General features: G+C 33.9%; 1 protein-coding gene across 6 annotated transcripts in view; it reads left to right on the top strand.

Moving 5' to 3' along the window:
- CCSER1 (coiled-coil serine rich protein 1) overlaps positions 1–21,883 on the top strand; it is a 1,130,224-nt gene that overhangs the window by 564,739 nt on the left and 543,602 nt on the right. For 5 of the 6 annotated variants that reach the window (XM_072940467.1, XM_072940491.1, XM_072940473.1 and 2 more), the window contains exon 9: positions 3,969–4,019. The exons of the other annotated variant lie outside the window; for it this stretch is intronic. In XM_072940467.1, coding sequence (XP_072796568.1) covers positions 3,969–4,019 — 51 coding nt within the window. The remainder of the gene's footprint in view (positions 1–3,968; positions 4,020–21,883) is intronic. 6 annotated transcript variants of the gene reach the window in all.

Here is a 21,883-nt window from a genome sequence, read left to right as displayed (position 1 = left end):
TTCTAGTAAGGGCTGGCTTCTAGGTTGCACACTACCAACTTGTAGTCGCATCCTCATATGGTAGGAAGAGGACAGGCTAGCTCTCTGGTCCCTTCTTATGAGGGCATTAATTTCTTACCTGAGGGCTCTACCTCAAGACCTAAGGACCTCCCAAAGGCCCCACCTCCTTATCCCATCACATTGGGCACTCAGTATTTATGAATTTTGAAGGATACAAGCATTCAGTCTATAACAGACCTGTAGAAGTGGTATGTGCCTACTAACCTTGCTGCAGGCTCATTGCGGCATCACATCTGTGGTCCCAAAAATGGAACCATGGAAAGACATTGATTTCTAGAAGGCAATTTTGAAAGGTTTTATTTTTTTTCCACAAATTTTGTATTTTAATGAAACTGGTGCAATTTCCAATTAAAATGTCTCAGTCCAAAATGTACAAATGAAATAAAGAGCAGCATTCTGTTTTTTACACTTCTGCATGAGTAACAAGAGTGGCCATCTCCCCCAACCCGTCAGGGCTCTGACAGGAGGCACAGACCAATTCTTAAGTCCTGGTCCAAGTATGTTTATGTGGAAGGAGGAGCAGGAGGAGAAAGTCCACATCAATATGTCAGATTATCTCAAAAGAGACCATCAGAGAGGATGAACTTCCCATGTTTTATTCTTTCACCTAATCTCAACAATTAGATAGGCATTTCTCTTCTGTTGTTGAAGCATAGTTTAGGAGGAATAAAACAAAGACTGGAAATCCTTCTTCCATTCTTCCAAAATGGGGAAAGTTCATACTTAACAACTAAGATAGGAACACTAGAATAAAAAGAAAATGGTTCTCTCAAAGGGAAATGTTAAGTGAAAGACTGATACATGGATTGTCTCTTTATTCTATCTGATAGTCATTAGCTAATCCTCTGGTCTTTGAGATAGTGGCTTTGACTGAAATTATAATAAATTAATATAATGATGTAATACAATACAATTCTAAAAATATAATACAACGTACTTTATACAACATGTCCTAAATTATCCTTTTGATCTCTGCTGCTTTAGTATCTTGACATTTATTATTTTATTAAAGCTGCCATTGAAATGAGCATCATTTAGTAGGAGAAAATTCTTTATTTTACTATGGATAAAAGAAATTAAATCCGTTCCACTAAATTTTAATATTAAATGTGTGTGGGTGGAGAAGAACGAGGAGAAAGGTTGTATCTTAATTCAGAAATAGAAAGGAGACAAAATAACCATTTTCGATTACAAGAGGTTGACTCTGACATTAATTTCACTATGAGAAATCTGTAATCTTCATTTTAAAGAAATTAATTCGTAGCAGTACTATTTATGTAGTGCTGTGTGCTCAAATCTTTGAAGAACTTTTCTATATTATGATTAGCTTAAGATGTCTAGCCTGGAGTATTCCATTTTTTTTTTTATTAGCTTTGTGATTACATCCTCCCACTAGTTATCTGCTGAAATGAAGTAGACAGCTCTGAATTTCAGCAAACTCAGGAGTAAAGTTTCATGACTAGTATTAAAAAAAATTTAAATGTCAATATTAAAAATGTTTCATAGTTCATAAATTTTGTCTTCACTGACTACAGTGCCTATGTATAAGGCTTAAAGCACATCAGCAAAGGGATAATATTATACTGCAAAAACAAAGCATCTTTATCCATGAAATCTGTGAAGTCTCTCAGTTTCTTTGATAGTTATAACCCTGTCTGCAAGTCTGAATTTCCATGGCAATTGTTGCATTTCTCATTAGAGAGTAAATTCTTTTTTTCAGTTGATGAAATAGCATCTGGGTTAATGAAGAAACCATTTTTTTCACCCCTTAAAAAAAAATGGTAGATAGTACCAGTGTGCTATCATGTAATCATCACGTAAGTTAGGCAGACTACCTGATTCCTTACAGCTCAGAAACACCTTGCCTATGACATGTCCCTATAGAGTTTTACCTGTATCCTAGAGACAGAGTCAGCACCTAGACTCAGCGGTCACTAAGTGATGTTTTTCCTCCCCTTTGGAAAATAAGATCAGTGTCTAAAACCTCTGTAGTGATTTGAAACAGGAATGACACATGCCTTTTCAAAAATAGCCTTTGTTATCAAAATACTAGTTTTGATGACTCATTCCTAAGACAAGAAATCAGGAACATGTTTGGGGCAAGGGTGGGAACAAACAAAAAACAATGCTTGAGAAAGCTTCCATTGAAATGAGCATCATTTAGTAGGAGAGAATTCTTTATTTTACTATGGATAAAAATTTCTGCTTGTATCCCCTGACATAGCCTGGGCCAGGATACTTTTTGTATCAGAACTACTTATGATCTCAGTTTTCTCCTTTGCCCAGGTTTCTGGCTACTGTGTAGAATTTTCAAAACTGGGTTGAATTTTAACATATTATAAATCAAGTAGAAACTGTATTATCTCTATTTTGAGGTTTGTTCTGGTACTCTGGAAGTGTGTCTGGCTCTCATTTGTCCTCAAAATAACCAAAAGTTCAGTAGAAAGAATGTGATTTCTCTTGCCAGTTAGCTTCTATGACTTGTCCAGTGAATGAGAATTGGAAGAGGAGTCATAAATGTGAACTTCGTGTATTTAATGTACATGACTGCTGTCCTTTGTGCATTGCTTCTTCCTGAATGTTGGCTTTTTTAATGTTTGTTTTCCACCTTAAACGGTAATGCTTGGCATTAGTGCTCAGTGAACATTAATTACTCCACCCCACCAGCATTTATTGGCCTAATTTATTAATAGTTTATTGCTCCTCACCAACTTTATTTAAAACATCTTTAAACAAAGTTCATTTTGAAAGCAAAATGCCACATTTTCTATTTTTTAAATAGTAATTACATTTAAAAATGTTATTAAAATTCTTAGTATTTTTTTCTCTGCCAGGAACAAGTTAGATAGGAAATGTGGGTTGTTTTGTTCTTGGTCCTTTTATATGCTGAAACTCTAATTCCTTGACTGGGTTAGCTCTGTGGCGCCATCTTTGTGCCTGTTGGGTTTCAGTTGATCTTAGGGAGATAGGGAATAAAGAGGAAACTAGCAGGAACCCAGAGGCAAAATAGGTTTAGAAATAATGACCCCAAGGATGAACCAATATCTGGATTGTACAGGAAGCCAGTCTGTTTCAGGTAAACATCAGAGTCTGAAAGGGAAGGAGGAGGAACCTTGGGGTGCTAAATGGTTCTTGGCTTTGAATAAACAAAGACGACTGGGAACTGGTCTGACATGTCTGATTGTCAGAATTGTTAGGACACAAAATGGGAAATAGCAAGAAGTAGGATGAACTTCAGGGAGAATGGCTCTTGGAGGAGAGCAAGAGAAGCATGAAGGAAGGACACTGACTACTGACAGGTAAGGGTGGGAATTCTTAGGGAATTAGTATCTAAAGGGAAAGGGTCATGGAAAGAACCTTCCTTGTTTACTGAAAACAATGCCTAATCACAAATCTGCCATTCCATCTTTATTAATCCCATGTTCAAAAATAAGTTTCATAGTAACTATATGCACACTTTATACACTATCCAAGAGATGTGTATGAGGAGATTTCTCCCTAATAGGCTATGCAATCGCTTGTGTCTTCAGGGAAAAAAAAAATATCCCAAAGTAAGAATAAGATTTTAGGTTGGCTGAACATCTGAAGACTATTTCTAGACTTTGTAAGTTCAAGAGGATGACATCTCTTAGAAAGTCAGCATAGGTTAAAAATTAAGTGTGGGTCCTTTGGAGGTGCACATGACAGTTTTCAAAACCCAGTTCTCCACCATCTATTATTTGTGTGACCTTAGGCAAATTACATAACACCTCATTTCCTCAGTTTTTTCATCTGTGGTCTAGAGGTAATAGCATTTATACAGCTGTGGTGCATATTAAATGAGTCAATGAAAAAGTGCTTATAACAGTGTAGCTGTTAGCTGCCCAAGTGAGCCCTTCTCTGATTTCAGGAAATCTGCTGCTTTTAAGATTTCCAGGTCTTTGATCTGCTGGAATGAAGTTGGTCTTCAGGAGAAATTGGTAATAAACTAAGAGGCCTCTTACCAGTGTTGCCTAAGACTGTCTAAAGCATTCTTCAAATGTAAAGTATTATTAACCTTTGTTCATATTTGAGATTTTAATGTAATTTTGCTTTTAATATTTAAGATGTGATTTAAAATTTTTAAGATTTGGTACATTTTTATGAGTAATCTTTTTGTCTCAGCATTAAAATACTAGAGGATTGATGTAATATAGAACTTTTCTTAAATCTTATTATATCTAATGTATTTTTTTCATACTTATTCTTTCTTTTCTTTGGCTGGTTTTTCCATTATGCCCTTTGTTTATCTGGCCAAGCAACATGGTACAAAATCTTTAAAACAAATCTTCTAAATTTTCTTAACAGTATGAATATATTTCAAGAGAGTGTACATTATTTGCCTCTCTCTAGGCATAAAATCTGTTGTATCAGTTTTTTAAAATTCTAAAATTATTACTGCAATCCATCAGGGAAACTTAACTACCGATGAGTCTAATAACATTACTTAGTATCTTGGAGCTGAATGGTAATAATATAAAATGCATTCTTTTATGTGTTCAGTACTCTTGAGCCCTAGCCAAACCTTGCAAGATTTTGTAAATTTTTCAAGCAGTCTATATGACCTCATATATTATTACATATTAGATGTTCTCCAAGATACTGTTATAAATCATGTCATTATTCACATCTCCTTTCCAGTAATATATATATAAATTGAGATATATGTGGCAACTGGATATTACTAAATTAATATTATACTTCAGAGTTCTTGAACACTTGCTTAACCATGCATGATAAAAAAAATTTTTTTTTTCCTAAGTCCTGGGCATTGACTCATATTTTACAACAGTTACTGGCAGTAACAAGTGTTGGTACTATTGAAGACAGTCTCTGTTGTGGGAACTACTTTGCCCTCACTGTTCTTGCATATCAGCCTCCTGATTCTTTCTTGAACACACAAAGCATACTCCTTCCTTCTGGTTATTTGCTGTAAGCTACTGTCTCAGACCAGTACACTCTTCCCCGTTGATGTGGTTACTACCTTCTGTCCTTCAATAATTTGCTCAAATGTCACTTTCTGAAATTCCTCTACTCTACCCTATTGAAAATAGCAGTCTGGCACCCACATCATATGTCCTATTACCATTATTCTGCTTTCTTTTTTCCATAGCACTTACTATGTTCTAATACACTTTTTACCTATTTATAAGATGGTAGTTAATATCTTCCCAGTCCAGCCAATATGTAAGTGCTAAGAAGCAAAGATAGTTACTTTATTCAGCAATGTGTCCCTAGTTTCCAGGCAAGGGGTCAGCAAACCTTTTCTATAAAGTGTCAGATAATGAATATTTTATGTGCTGTGGTCCATACAGTGTCTCAACCAAACCATGATGTTGTGGACTGAAAGCAGGTATAGACAGTATGTAAATGATGAATGTAGCTGTGTTTTATTAAAAATGGTATTTACTGGAATAGATTGTAGGCTAGATTTCGCTGCAGTTTGCTAATGTCTGGCACGTAAGTTCTTAATAAATATTAGAATAAATGAAACAAATATATTAAAATTAAACATGTTTAAAATGTAAATGTAAATTACCTGACAAGTTTACCTTTTCTTTCACTCTAAAATTGAGTCATTTCTTAATTAAAATATTTACTTTGGCCTTACTGCCATCTTAAGAGTTCCTCATTATATTAAAACTAAAATATATTCTTATACATGGCAGTAACTGGAATATAATGGACTTATTTGAATTTTAATGAGGAGTAAAAGGTTGTCTGGGCCAAACAACAGCAAAACCCTGAGTTCAAGATTAGTATGAAATATGTTGGTTAGTTTTTATTTTTTAATTTAATTAAAACAACAGAAGTATTTCTTCAATATCTTAAGACACCGATTTCTATAATGTGTAATGTTCTTTCTTCAACTGAAAATGAGAGGCTTTCCCATTTCTCGAGTTAGATATTAACCCAGAATGGTGACAGTGTACTTGCAGCTCTTAATTCCTCACTCTGGAACACGTTTCTAAGCAGCAACACAAGATGTGGACTAGTTCATGTCGTAGTGCTACAGGCCTATTTAAAGGTGTTATTTTTGAGTGTTATTGATCCTAAGTGTTCAGCATGGAAAGATGAAAAGTAGCTTTGTCTAGTTACAGAACACTGAATACTACAACAAACTGAAGTATTCTTCAGTCACCTTGAAGTGGAAAATTAGTTCACCATCACAAATGTCTTCTGAAAGTCATTGGATCACTTTGTTTCTGATAACCTTTAAAGACTTCTTTATTGACCAAGAAATTTAAGGTAGCTGTATACTCGTTGTGAATAGGAATATGTATGTTTGTGCATGGAAACCTTTCAGAATGATAGTGAAACTTTTTCCTCTTAGAGAAGAAAGCATCAGTTACCACAGTAGGAGATGTAAAAAAAAAAAAATTGGAGTATGTCATCTATCCTCACAGAATCTGTTTGCTGTCTTTGAAATAGAATTATTTTTATGGGAATCTGTTAACATTGTTATTGGAACTTGCCTATCAGAGAAATTAATTTTGGCATTTAGATTGTATCAAGATCAGACTGAGAATAATTGAAGCATATCATTTTTGAACTGCTAAAAGCTATTAGGTTTAAAGTTTTAGAATGGTAATATATAAAATACAAAAGAAATTTTCAGAAATAATTCATTACAGTCAGACCTGAGATGAAGGAATTCTTTCCTATGATGTCAACAAAAGAGATATTGATTAATTCTTAGATGTGGAAGAATCCTTTACCCATGAATACTATATTACATAATTTGTTTTGACAAATTCTTTGGCACAGGTTTATTACATATGCTCTTAAATAATAAAAGAATTATCTATCATGATTACTGAGTTTTATTTTGGTTTAATTTTTCCTAATAGGGTACTTTATTCCTTTTGATACTTACTCCCACGTTTGTAATACACAACTGAATTGATTACCCATATTTTAACTGCTATTACAGAGCTTTTATTTAATCATTTGTTTAATCATTATCATACCCCAAGACTTATTGAATATTTATTAGGATTGAAGAATCAAAAGAATAAGATGATTCTTGTACTTAAACCATTATAGTCTAGTGGGAAATAGAAATATATATTAGTAAATAAATTATTTCAATTCAGTGTGAGGAATGTTGGGGCAGAGTGTGTATGGGCTATGTGGGCACACCATTAGTGGAGCATCTAATATAGCCCGTTACAGTGTCTGTTTGGTTCTGATGGGGCGAACTTGGCACTTAGCATCTGAGAAGACTTCCTCTATCTCTCACTTTTCCTCCTCACTGTAAATTATTTCGCTCATCATCTGGAGATATTTTTTATTGCCTTTCATTCTGTTTCCTGTATGAAATCTAAAATTTTAATGATTTTAATTACATTTCTCATTTTTCAGTTTTTTCTCATTGAATGCTCTCCATCTTTCCTATTAGAAACTTTCTGTAGTCCCATCTATTATAGGATAATATTTGCTTCACAAGGCTCAATCTTTGTCATCAGTATTTCCTTTAACTTTCTTAGTTGAACATATTTTAAATAGAAACTTATGTATACGTTAAAAAAACAAAGCAAGGAAAAAGGGGGAAAAGTAGAAAGAATTCTATAAAATATAAAAATTATTATTCAAATCAAGTGGGCACGGTGGGCATCCAGTGTTTTCATGGATCTTTCCGTAATTTTTTTTTCAGATTTTGTTTTGCTTTATTTGTTTTTTAGTTTCTGCCATAGATATGCAGCTTCTATTTTGACTTACTAGATCTTCACTGATAAATAATATATGTAAGTATATGTATATACCCCACAATATATTTATTAGATTTAGTATGTGATAGTCGTGTTGTAATTAGGTAAGAGAAACACTTGCCATTCTGATTATTGGAAGTTTTGTGTGTGTGTGTGTGTGTGTGTGTGTGTGTGTGTGTTTTATGGCAGATTGCTGTTTTTTTATGGCAGATTTTACTGCATTTGTAAGTTTTCTTAACAATCAAAGGAATCAATAATTCATAATTGTATACTTCGTAAGTGTAAATAGTTGACCTTTGAACAACACAGTTTTGAATTGTGTGGATCCGCTTATATGCGGTACTTTTTCAGTAAATATATACTACAGGATCCCTGGTTGGTTGAATCTGCAGATACAGAACTGCAGATAGGGAGGGCCAAATGGAGCGTTATGTATGGGTTTTCACAGGGGAATCAGCAACCCCAACCTCTGTGATGTTCAAGAGTTAGCTGTACTATGTGAGGCAGCAGAAACTGGTGACTCTAAAGGTGAGTGCATAGCAACAGTGAGGGAAATACATCAGTTCCGTGTAAAATGGCACTTAAGTCACTTACATGTAAATTAAGGCTGGAAGTTATAGTGATCCTAAGTATAGGCAGCAGTAGGGGGAATATTTAAAAAGTATAAAAGGGTAATGTAATGTAAATAAATTTTCTTTTAAGATACACAGTGAGTGAAATTCCTTTTCTTCAAGTTTGACAATGTTTCAAAATTCCAAAATCTTTTCTAGCCACCATCATTTAGATGTGCAAGCTTGTCAAAGTTGTCTTAATTTACTTAAAACTCATCGTTGCTCCTCTGAATTAATGCCTAGCAAAAGACCTAATAATGGTATTAACAGATGATAATATTTTATGGTCCATATGCATGGCCTTTTTATCAATATGATAAATACTTCTGGACAAGATCTCAGAGGAGCAAACTCTGGAGTAAGTAACAAAGGCAAAACTCAAAGGAATTCTATGGGCACATACTTGAAATCCTCAAGATTCTACCTGTAATTGAAAATATAGAACTGGAATTGTAAATTCTTACCAAGAATGAGCACTTTGAGCTTTATTTGCCAATCGTTTTGTTAATTGCACTTATGGAGCCTTACCTGAATTACATGGAAGTCTGTCCAGTCCTCTAAATGATCAGAATTTACCCTTGACCCAGTTCAGCCCATAAGAATCTATGCACTTGTATGTTTTTTTGACTATTTAAAGAGCTTCTTTTTCCTCTGATTTGATATTTACCATTATTCCGTTTAGCCACTGAATTAGATTGCTCTTTAACTTTGGGGCATGGTGAATCTTAAAGTTAAATGTTTTATTTAAAATTTTAATCGCCAGCTTAAATCCACAGCCCACCTAATAATTGTACATAACTATATGACCTGCCTTTCTGTGCACTAATACTGTTTCCTCCCTCTTGATTTGCTTAGCTTCCTTTCTCCAAAACATTCAGAAATTTATTTTATTCTTTAACATACAAATCAATTTCATCAAATCTTCTGTGAAAGACTGGATCAGTCATGGTCCTGTCAATAGACAGGCATCACACAATAATTTGAACAGAAGTTTATGTAAAGAATTACTAACTATATTAGCAGTTTCAGGTTATGCAGCATTAGCTAGTACATAAAAGAACTCTAAAGAATGCAAGAAATAGCAGCTATACAGAGCAACTGCTCTTCCTGAGACTGAGATACAGGAAACACATAGGAGTCCACCCACCCTCAGGTTGAGCACAGCTATGGCTGACTGAATGGTAGAGTCGTCATCAAGATTCTGCACTGGCAGCATTTCCTGGAAGCTGGCCCTCTGGTACTTGCAGGAACTCTACCCTGTAGAGTGCTGGGGAATGCTGTTCACGGGGAGTATCTTGGTGGAGGTACTCTTCAAGACTACCTGAGAAGATTGCTGGGGAAATTTTCTTGCCACTGAATTCTACTAGCTTTCATGTGCTGGGGGTCATGGGCAGTGGGGAAACCACGGTGCTGGAAAAGCTGGATGCTCCTGGAGTTTAGAAAGTTTCTAAAGCATCCAGCTACTCACATGACACAAGCCTGTTGAAAGAACCCATTGGAATCAGGAAGGAAAACACTTTTTCCTGCAATGTTACTCTAGCACCTTCTACTGATAAAGTATAACATTGTGCTTGCTGCCAAAGGAAGAATATTTAATGTTCCAGCCCCATTTTTTGTACAACAATGAAGGGTAAATTTGAACCTGAGACAGTTGACAACTTGCACAAAATCCTGTTAGGAATAAACAATTATCTTTGCTTTAATTTAACTATATGTGTCTTGCAGAATAATACGCTAAGACTTTATGTACCAAAACAAAAAACAAAAGACAACCCTGCTCTTACTATAGAGCAATTCACGGATATGAAGTTTTAAAGCTCCCTTTGGTTTCTGGCAGATGTAGTTATTTGCCCCAAGGGCTCGTGATTTGAGAGAGACCCTAAGCTGCTTTCAAGATCAAACACCTGTAGTGCAGAGATTTAGGATGGCTTTGGGCAGGAACAAGAGACAATGCAAATAGCATAAAATAAAAGTCCCAGATTTTTATGACATACAGAGTCAGAACAATAGCAACAGAAAAAAACAAGAATTTGAGGTCCTTCTTCTACCTCTGTTCATATCCTGCCACTTTACTGGCAACTTCTCTGTAAGGTTAACTTTTTTTTTTTTTTTGATATAGCAAAGAAGGAAAAATGATGCTTAGAATGGACGATTTTTGTAAGACACAGTATGTCTCAGAGATGATCATTTTTTCCTAACACAGCCTTCATTTTCAAGAATTTGAAAATAACAAATCTTAGGGAAAAAAATGAACTCAGTGAACCAAAGCAGTGCTTCTGTAATTTGTTCTACTAATTAATAAGTCCAAGAAAATCAGACAAGATGTAAGTGTAAACAAAATCATAATTAAAAATCCAATTTAACATTAAAGCTAAGAATGAATTATTTCTGATCAATAAGTTATTGATCCATTTCATAGGGCCACTGAGAATTTTCTCTGTGCTTTTGTTTTAACCTTTATTTCTGAAAACACCTTTTTAGCTACATAGGCCAATACCTATAAAGATCATATTTCATGAAGTAAAGATCTTATGTATTAAAATGAAAACAACCGGGAAATGAATGTATTGGTTCAAACTAAAAGTGTTTGAAAGAACAAGCCTGTATATACTTTGGATAGTTCTGAGGAGTGATACTTACTGTTTCTAAGTTCTTGTATTTTACTTTACATTTCACAAATGTCAGTCTCTGCATTAGTATGACTTTTATGGTTGTTGAGATAAGGCTAATTCAAATTGGCTTAGGGAAAATGTATTTGCTAATGAAATCCAAAGAAGAGTATAACAAACCGTGGCAAGGAAGAGATGAAGTCCACTTATTCCACTTACACAAATCAGTAAGAAGCCCATCCATCTATGAGATTTTTTAGCGCTATCTTCACCAGCTTTCAAAAGGAGAGTACAGAAAAGTGCATAGTATAGCTTCTGTCCTCACTGAATTTAAAATATTTACTTCAGCTTAACAAATGTATAGTGAGCTCCTGATACATACTTCACTCTTCAATGAACTGGAGATAAATTCCTACAGAAATCGTAGCTGATTTCCCAATCTGTTGGTTATGAAATACTTCATGGGTATGTTGGGATTTAATTAGGATATGAGGAGAGGACAGTCTTGAGTTACATGATGAGAAGAAGATTGATGCTGGGTTAATAGTGTCAGCTGACATTCAGGTTCAGAAAGGATGTTAGGGAATCTGAAATAAACCAGTTTGGCTGGAACGCAAAGCCTAGATACAGGGAGTGTGCTAGAAAGTGCATCTTCCGTGCTGGAATTGGAGCCTAGATTTATTCGAAGTAGTTGTTTGACTCAGACTCTAAAAGGGAAGATTTCAAGCATTGTTGCTTTGTTATCAGTCAGGTTATATCATAAGCAATTATCCTCTCTGTGCATAAGGTCACTGTTTACATTGCTGTTCTATTTTAGGCAGACTTGTGTTTCTTACTGCCAGAGAATTACAGCAAGATTTTTTAAAGGTCCACTCCAGTGTTTCAGCCTAGAACAGTGTCCTGAGTTCTCTGAGTTCTCTTGATGAACATATGGGCCAAGGAGTCAGCTTGTTCTGTCCTTTAAGCCCTCTTTCCTAGGGGTGCTTCCTCTCCCACACTCGGTTGTGCATGAAAGCCGCCTCTTTACCCCTTTTCTGATGGCTAAATAGGAACATTCAGATTTGTTATTTAAAAATTGCGATGTTCATTTTGGGGTTGTTACTGTTATCTCTAGGATTATTACTTTTGCTTTCTTTCCCTTGAGATCTCATGGTACCATGTTGCTTTTTACCACTGTTCCTGCTCACTGTATCCTTACTGAGGACAAGGGACAAAGCATCATTTGGGAACTCCACTACTTACCTGCCCAATCAATTAATGTTTTTAATTTTAATTTTTGGAATAAGCCTAGCTTTTGGCATGAATGCAGAACTATTAAAAATAAATATTTTGTTTATATCATTTACTCTAGCAAGAATTAAGGCAAAAGGAAAAGTCTGGAAAACAAATTTAGATATTAAATATTAACTGGTTTCCACTGTGAACATTTTTTAGCATTTTTCTGTGTTATGATCATTATTCAGAGAATGCTTAAATAACTTTTACTTAAAATTATTTTTCTACCAGCTTTCTAACCCTAAAATGTTAGAAAAATTATTCTTTTTCTCTTAGAGATATTTATTAACTGAGTAATATCTTTATGCTTCACTATTGATAGATGTCTATTTACAAACTCCAGATCTGGAAATAAACAGTTATTTGGAAACACTATATGAAGAGAAAGGCAATGTGTTTGAGTCAGGCAAAACATACTTATTTGATGTGATGTTTAAATATTTGTCTGCTTTTTGCCTCATCTTCATCTATGATGTAAATAATATCATACTGATTAATTCAACATTTTTTAGCAGTTGATTTATGTAGGAACTATGATAAGCAACAGCCAATGAATGTAGAGAAAAGACAAAACATGATCATTACATAACGCTCATAACGCTACTTTTCAAATTAAATTACATAACCTATGCAAAATACTAATTCGGTCTATGTCCAACTAAATTTGATTATTTCCTCTTTATTTCCCTAATGTTAATTCTAAAATACTGCTCCTTGCTGATTAGCCACATTAGAACTTCTTTGTTGTGTTGTGTTTGGATAAACTAATGCTGATTTCTAATTTCCAGTGCATTTGGGTTACTTAGAAATGTCATTGTTGCAGTTACTAGTTTGCAAGACTATTTTACAAGAGAATTTAATATCTGGAAAATAAAATAGAAATCCTTTAAAATGCTTAAAATTACATTTAAACTTTAAAGTCTTTAACTTATAGGTTCTCTTTAACAACATATAAAATGATTTTGAAATTTCAAAAATGAATGTGACAGGATGAGTTCTGTGGAGAATTAAGTATATTAAGTTTGTTTATTCCTCTGGGGTACCATGTCATGTTTTATAACATACTATAATTAGGGAAATAACCATATTCCTAGATCTAAATGCAGTATGGTGAAGAATTCTGAATTAGCAAGAGTGTTAAATCTATCCCTATTTCTAATTTATATTGGTTAATAGCTTGCAACTCTAGGTAATTTTATCTCTATTTCCTCAATTTCCATCTGTAAAATGGAAATAATGGTATCTCTTCATGCTTCATAGGGTTGTTATGCTCTTGAACATAGCTGTCTGCATTATCTGAGCAAAGCTGAAATAAATAGTAACCTCAATAAAGTGCTTTCATAAATGGCTAAAGTAAGAATGGAAGGCTCAGTGGCAGAGAACACTAGGCTTTCTGCCTCCTGGATACAGACACTAATGGCTATTTAGATCAAAGTGAGACAGTCTGTACATAGAGACCCTACAACTTCAGTAGGAGTATGCATAGGTTAAGCATTTTCAGTTTGCGTTTTATACAAATTAAGTTATTTTAAGGAAACTAAATACACTATATTTAGAGATACTGCTGTTGGTAGCATTTCATTTATTAATACATGGAATAAATACATGTTGAAGTGATTTTTCCACTTCAAAGTGATATCTGTAAGGAAAAGTTGCATTAAAATTGCATTTCTTATTTCAGCAGATCTGTAGTCGCAGGAGCAAGAGAATATAATCTCATATCACCATATAATTTAGAAATATGTTATTATGACATTTAATCTATGAAGCACTCTACAGAATTGATACATCTGATACATTTTTCTTAGGAAATGTTCTGTCGTATACATTTGGTTATCTTCCTTTTCTGCTGTGGATGGAAGGAAGAAAGGGGGAGAAGGGAAGGAAGAAAAGCTGCAAGAAAGTGTATTTGTCGTATTAGGAGGAAAAGGCATCTACATACCGATCTTGGGAAATAGCTGACAAATCAAAAGAAATTTTGGAATGTGTCCATGGTTTTCATAAAGTTGTGGGACTCACTTGACATTAGGCCTTAAAGAGAAAGTTGCGAATGAAGAGTGAATGTTTAATTTTACTAGTTTAATGTTTGAAGTGGCAGCAGTGACAAGTAACCAGGAAAAATTCATATGACACAGCACACAGACTATTGGACCAGGTCTAGTCCCATCCATTACATACAATTTTTGTGACTCAACAGAATTCACTTAATTTCTCTTTCCCATAATATTCTCGAGTATAATTTCAGTCTCTTGGGAAAAAGGTATGAAAATATAATTTAGCCATTTTTAACAAATTTCACATTGTGAAGAAAATATTATAGTAGATTCAGTGTAAGTGCAAATTTTAAAAAGTACATTGACTACATATCTTTATCCGTTTTTTGTGGAGGAAAAGTCTCCTTTTTCAGATGTAACTTTATCATCCATAAAAGACTGAGGTAAATTTTATAGATTTCTGGTTCATGTAAATAATCAGAATTTATATTAAATTTTGTTCCTTGAGACTTGTTTATATGATTGTTTTCATGCTGTTCAAAACAGTAATTGAGTATTTTTCATAAAATTTGAGCTTCAATTTTATTTTTCTCCCTCACATTCCAGTTCATGTAACTGTTCTTTGCAGCAGTTCTCAAATCATTTTTCTGTTCCATGTTATGTGGTATAAATTTTATTTCATATAAAATGCAGCAACAGATTGAGTTAGAGTACCAATTCTAAACTTCTGTTTAATGTTGCTTTTTAGAATCTGTACATACTTAAGTCTTGTTATCAGATTAGAAAGTAGACTGAAATGACAATGTATCTTTGTTATTGTTGAAATGAATGTATAGTTATTTTTAACATAGATTTTATTTCATATACATGGTTTAGTCCTCAGATAGTGAAAGACTTCGCTAAGGTATTTGTATTTTAAAATGTGTTATGTTTTTAATCAAACTGCATTGAATTTGAATAATAAATGCTACAGTGGGTTTGAGGCAAGAAAATGTGAAACTTTGCATCAAAATTAAGTTTTATACTTTGAGTACTGTCAAGAAAATGAAAAGATAACCCATTGTAGGAGAGAAAATATTTGCAAATCATACATCTGATAAGGGATTTGTATCTGGAATATATAAAGAAATCTTACAGTTCAATAATAAGAGAACCCAATTTTAAAATGAGCAAAGGATTTGAATACATATCTCTCAATAGAGGGCATACAAATGGCCAATAAGCATATGAAAATAATGCTCGCCATCATTAGTCATTATGGAAATGCAAACCAAAACCACAGAGATACCACGTGACACCCACTAGAGTGTTATATTTAAAAAAAAAAGGATAGATAATTAAATATTGACAAGGATGTAGAGAAATTAGCATCCTCATACAGTACTGGTGGGGTTGAAAAATGGTACAACAGTTCAGAAATGGTTTGACAGTTTTTGAAAATTAAGTATGCAATTGCCATGTGAGCCAGTAATCTCCTAATTATATACCCAAGAGAACTGAAAATACATATCAACCAAAAACCAGTGTTCATAGCAACATTAGTTATAATAACCCAAAGTGGAATTAACCCAATTGTCCATCAGCTGAAGAATGGATAGACAAATGTGGTATATTCATATAGTAGAATTTTACACAGCCATAAAAAGTAATGAAGGACTGATGCATGCTACAGCATGGATGAAACATGAAACAGTTAAGTGAAAGAAGGCAGACACAAAAGGCCATATATTGTGTTATTCCAGTTAAATGAAATATCTAGAATAAGCAAATCCATTTTTAGGTTAGTGGTTGTGAGAGGATGCAGGGATGGAGAATACAGCTGATAGAATGGAGTGTTTCTTCAGAATGAGAAAAATGATCTGAAATTACCTATTCCAGATGATGATGGTTGTATAACTCTATAGTAAAATCCACTGAACTTTGAAAGGGTGAATTTTATGGTGTATGAGTCATAAACAATTACAAAATAAGAATAATAAATATTTTTTAATTGGAATGTGTGCCATTCATGAAATAAACAGGATATAAAGTTCAAAAATAATTCAGGATGATGAAATTTTAAAAGAAATTAGTTTAGATTTTTCAGAAGGGAAAAAACACAAATCTTAGGAATTTCAGATTTATTAAATTCACAGTTGTCTACTAATGATATGAGAGGTTACAAAATTTGAACTAAATTGGAAATCTAAACGCTAAGCACTGAGGGATGTAATGTGTATTTAAATTAGTCCCTGAAGGAAGGGTTTGTACTTAGACTTTAATGAACAGATTTCCAAAGCAATAACACAATATTATCATGGGTAATGATTAATGTTCAAGTGTTATGACATGCAGCTATAGAATTACACTTACCCCACTCATTTAAAACTGAGAAGTGACATTTTTATTGAAGTATAGTTGATTTACAATGTTGTATTAGTTTTAGGTGTACAGCAAAGTGATTCAGTTATACATATATATCTATTCTTTTTCAGATTCTTTTCTAACTTATTACAAGATACTGAATATAGTTCCCTGTGCTATGCAACAAGTCCTTGTTTTTTGTCTGTTTTGTATATAGTAGTGCATATATATTAATCCTAAATCCCTAATTTATTCTCCCCTCCCCCCTGCCCCACTTTCTCCTTTGGTAACCATAGTTTATTTTCTATGTCTGTGAGTCTATTTCCAGTTTGTAAATAAGTTCATTTGTATCAATTTTTAGATTCCAACATAAGTGACATATTTGTCTTCCTCTGTCTGACTTACTTTACTTAATATGATAATCTCTAGATCCATCCTCATTGCTGCAAATGGCATTATTTCATTTTTATGGCTGAGTAATATTCCATTGTATATGTGTGTGTGTGTGTATATATATATTTTACTTCTTTATCCATTCATCTGTTGATGGACACCTAGGTTGTTTCCATTGTCTTGGCTATTGTAAATAATGCTGTTGTGAACATTGGGGGTGCATGTATCTTTTAGAATTAAAGTTTTCTCTGGATAAATGCCCAGGAGTGGCATGGCTGGATTATGTGGTAACTCTGTTTTCAGTTTTTTAAAGGAATCTCCCTACTGTTCTCCATAGTGGCTGCACCAATTTACATTGCCACCTACACTGTAGGAGGGTTCTTTTTTCTCCACACCCTCTCCAGCACTTACTATTTGTTGACTTTTTCGTGATGGCCACTGTGACTGGTGTGAAGTGATAGATCATTGTAGTCTTTCTCTAATTAGTTACGTTAAGCATCTTCATTTGCCTCTTGGCCATCTGTATGTCTTCTTTAGAGAAATTTCTGTTTAGATCTTTTGTCCATTTTTTGATTTTTTTTTTTTTTTTGATGAGCTGTATGAGCTGTTTGTATATTTTGGAAATTAACCCCTTGTCAATCACATTGTTTGCAAATATTTTCTCCTATTCCATAGTTTGTCTTTTCATTTTGTTTATGGTTTCTTTTGCTGTGCAAAAGCTTTTAAGTTAGGTCCCATTTATTTTTGGCTTTTTTTCCCATTACTCTAGGGGACTGATCCAAATAAAATTGCTGTGATTTATGTCAAAAAGTGTTCTCCCTATGTTTTCTTCTAAGAGTTTTAAAGTATCCAGTCTTAAATTTAGGTCTTGAATTTATTTTGAGTTCATTTTTGTATATGATGTTAGAGAATGTTCTAGTTTCATTCTTTTACGTGTAACTGTCCAGTTTTTTTCCAGAGCCGCTTATTAAAGAGACAGTCTTTTCTCTATTGTATAATCTTGCTCTCTTGTAGATTGACCATAAGTGTGAATTTTTTTCTGGGCTTTCTGTCCTGTTCCATTGATATGTGTTTGTTTCTGTGCCAGTACCATACTGTTTTGATTACTGTATCTTTGCAGTATAGTCTAAACTCAGGGAGCAAGATTCCTCCAGCTTTGTTCTTCCTCAAGATTGTTTTGACTATTTGAGATCTTTTATGTTTCCATACAAATATTTTTTAACACCTTTAACTGTGGTATGGTTCCTGTACAGTGAACTACACATATTTCAAATGTACATTGATGAATTTTGATAGATATATACACCAGTGAAACCACTACCACAATCAAGATAGGTAACATTTCCATCACTCCCCAAGAGGTGTAATTTTCGAGTTCACAATTTATCTCTTCCCACCTCCTTTAATCACTGGTAACCGTTAGTTTGTTCTCTATGTCTGTGAGCCTGTTTGTTTTGTAGATAAGTTCATTTGTGTCTTTTTTTAATTCCATATATAAGCGATATATGGAATTTTTCTTTTTCTTTCTGGCTTACTTCACTTAGAATGATGATCCCCCGATCCGTCCACGTTGCTGCAAATGGCATTTTTTTTTAGGGCTGAGTGGTATTCCATTGTACATATATACCACATCTTCTGTATCTAGTCGTCTGTTGATGGAAATTCAGATTGTTTCCCTGTCTTGGCTATTGTAAATAGTACTGCTGTGAACTTGGGGGTGCATGTGTGTTTTTGAGTTTTATTTTCCTTCGGATTTATGCCCAGGAGTGGAATTGCTGGATCATATGATAAGTCTATTTTTAGTTTTTAGGGGACCCTCCATACTGTCCTCCACAGTGGCTGCACCAGTCTACATTCCCATCAACAGTGTAGGAAGGTTGCCTTTTCTCCACACCCTCTCCAGCATCTATTGTTTGTAGATGTTTTATGGCTATCCTGACTGGTGTGAGAGGATATCTCATTGTAGTTTTGATATGCATTTCTCTTGACAATTAGTGATGCGGAGCTTTTTTTTATGTGAATCTTGGCCATTTGTATGTCTACATTGGAGAATGGCTTGTTTAGGTCTTCTACCATTTTTTGGCTTGTGTTGCTTGTTTCTTTTGATATTAAGGTGTATGAGCTGTTTGTATATTTTGGAAATTAGTCCCTTGTCAGTCGCATCATTTGCAAATATTTTCTCCCATTCTGTAGGTTGTCTTTTCATTTTATTGATGGTATCCTTAGTTGTGCAAAAGCTTAAGTTTCATTAGATCCTGTTTCTCTCTCTTTGCTTTTATTTCCATTACTCCAGGAGCTGGTTCAAAAAATACACTGCTGTGATTTCTGTCCAAGAGTGTTCTGCCTATGTTTTCCTCTAGGGGTTTTATAGTATCTGGTCTTATATTTAAGTCTTTAATCCATTTTGAGTTTATTTGTGTATATGGTATTAGAGAATGTTCTAATTTCAGTTCAGAACAGTTACAAGTATCTGTCCAGATTTCCCAGCACCACTTAATTGAAGAGATTGTCTTTTCTCCATTGTATATTATTGCCTCCTTTGCTGTAGATTAATTGACAATAAGTGTGTGGGTTTATTTCTGGGCTTTCTATCCTGTTCCATTGATGGTGTGTCTTTTTGTGCCAGTACCATACTGGTTTTGATTACTGTGGCTTTGTAGTATAGTCTGAAGTCAGAGAGCATGATTCCCCCAGCTCCATTCTTTTTTCAAGATTGTTTTGGCTATTTAGGATCTTCTGTGTTTTCATACAAATTTTAGCATTTATTGCTCCAGCTCTGTGAAAAATGTCATTGGTAATTTGATAGGGATTGCCTTGAATCTGTATATTGCCTTGGGTAGTATGGCCATTCTAACAACATTGATTCTTCCAGTCTAAGAACATGGTATATCTTTCCATCTGTCATCTTCAGTTTCTTTTGTCAGCATCATATAGTTTTCAGAATACAGGTCTTTGTCTTTTAAAATAATCTTGTAAGTACATTTAAGAGGCTTTGGAGTTTTCATATTTTAAAAAACATACCATTGTAGAATAGGTTGTTAGTACTTAATGAGTTAGCATCTGTTGTTTGAAGGCAGAAGGTACAAACAATTAACCATTTAATTAAGCAAGTGTCAGTGAAAACATAAAACATTTTTTAAAGTATCATAATTTGATTAATTTGTAATTTCCAGTAATTTAAATTTGAATAATTTAGCTTTTGATACACCTTGTGAATACCTTGTTTCATTTGACCCTCACAAAATGTGTGAGATAGGACACATAGCTATCATTCCTTAATTTTTACCAATCAGGAAACAGCTTATAAATCATTCAGCTATGCAATATTAAATTTAAAGCCATGGTGAAAACCACAGCTCTCCTAATAAAGCAATCCAACTGTTCTCTTTTTCTGTTAGAGTAGTGCTGGTGCAGTAGTGGTATTGGTAGGGGGTGAGAAGAGTGGGATGCTAGGAGACTCATGGTCACAAAAAATGACTTGGTAAAGAATAGACTGGGAACAGGTTGTTGAGACTCTAACAAGTAAAAATAATTAAAATACAATTAATTTATTGAGCAATTATTTGACACCTTTCTGAGCATAGTGCCTTATTTTTGTGAAGCAGAATTTAGCTATTAAGAGAGACTAAAGAGGTTCTCGGAATAAAATTACATGCTATCAGTTAGACTGTGTTACCATATGTACTTAAAAACTGTCTTGGCTGCTGCTATGTCCTCCAGACTAATAAATAATTATGTAAGTTAGAAACAGCATACCATATGGTCCCTCTTCTCAAATGTAAGTCAGTTACTCTCTAATGAAGCATTTCAGTAAAGCATTTTGGCTGTTTACCTAATAAATCAGAACTTGTTTCTTCTTAGGAATGACAACTGATATCTAACGGTGGCCTTGATTTTTGATGCTCCTTCTCATGCCTTATGTGATTTTAAATCTAATTGTAAAACTTTTAAGGTAACAGAATGTCACAATACAGTGTTATTAGCTGGTTCTACCAAGCATGAAACATCCCTTACCATCAAGCATCTAGGTTTTCCCCCATCTCATCCTACCCTTAAGGTGGAAATCTGACAGTGTTACATGAAGACACAAAAGCTGTTGTTTCATAACTAAAGTTAAAGGATAGAGATGAACCTTAATTCTGTCATGTAGCTAGATTCCAAGAAAACACAATTAGCATTCAACATGTTAATGTTCTCTCTCAACAGATTGGCCTGGTTTGAAATGGGAGTCACTATTCACCACATCAATATGTTGTCTCTCACTTATTATTATACTCTAGATTTAGAAGAGAGAAACTTGACATAGTACTTCCCAACCCTTATTACTAGAATGCTGCAATATTTTTGCCTTTTAGGGATTACCTGGTTATAAAACTTTCCCTTACTCAGTTTACCGTAGGAAATTATTTTATTAACATTTTATTCTTGTGAAGTATAAATAGTGATTTCCTGAAATATTTAAACATATATTCAGAGGAATCATTTTCTTCTGCTTCACTGACTCAATAGCAGCTTTTTTAATCAAATGATGCTTGTCCTTATCACATCTCAGTGACTGCTAATATAAGAATACATGTGATCATACATATTCCTATTATACACCCTTTTTCCTTCTCTTATCCTTCATTTTTCTCTGCATCTTTTTTCACAGCAAACTAAGTTCTTTACTTAGTCATTTTAGAATATTTAGTAGAATTGTAATTTGTTAATTGTTAGCTATTGTACCTATACCAAATATTCTATACTTGAAGGTTATAACGTACCCAATCAGAAAAAAAGAATGAAATGATAAAGGAGGGAGGAAGGGGAGAAAAGCTACTATTTAAATCTTCATTTCCTGAAACTTGATGCATATTTAGTTGCTTACT

The sequence above is a fragment of the Vicugna pacos genome, chromosome 2 (genome assembly GCF_048564905.1).
Source record: "Vicugna pacos chromosome 2, VicPac4, whole genome shotgun sequence".
In the NCBI taxonomy this organism is placed as follows: Eukaryota; Metazoa; Chordata; class Mammalia; order Artiodactyla; family Camelidae; genus Vicugna; species Vicugna pacos.
This window is presented reverse-complemented; position numbering and strand designations above follow the sequence as displayed.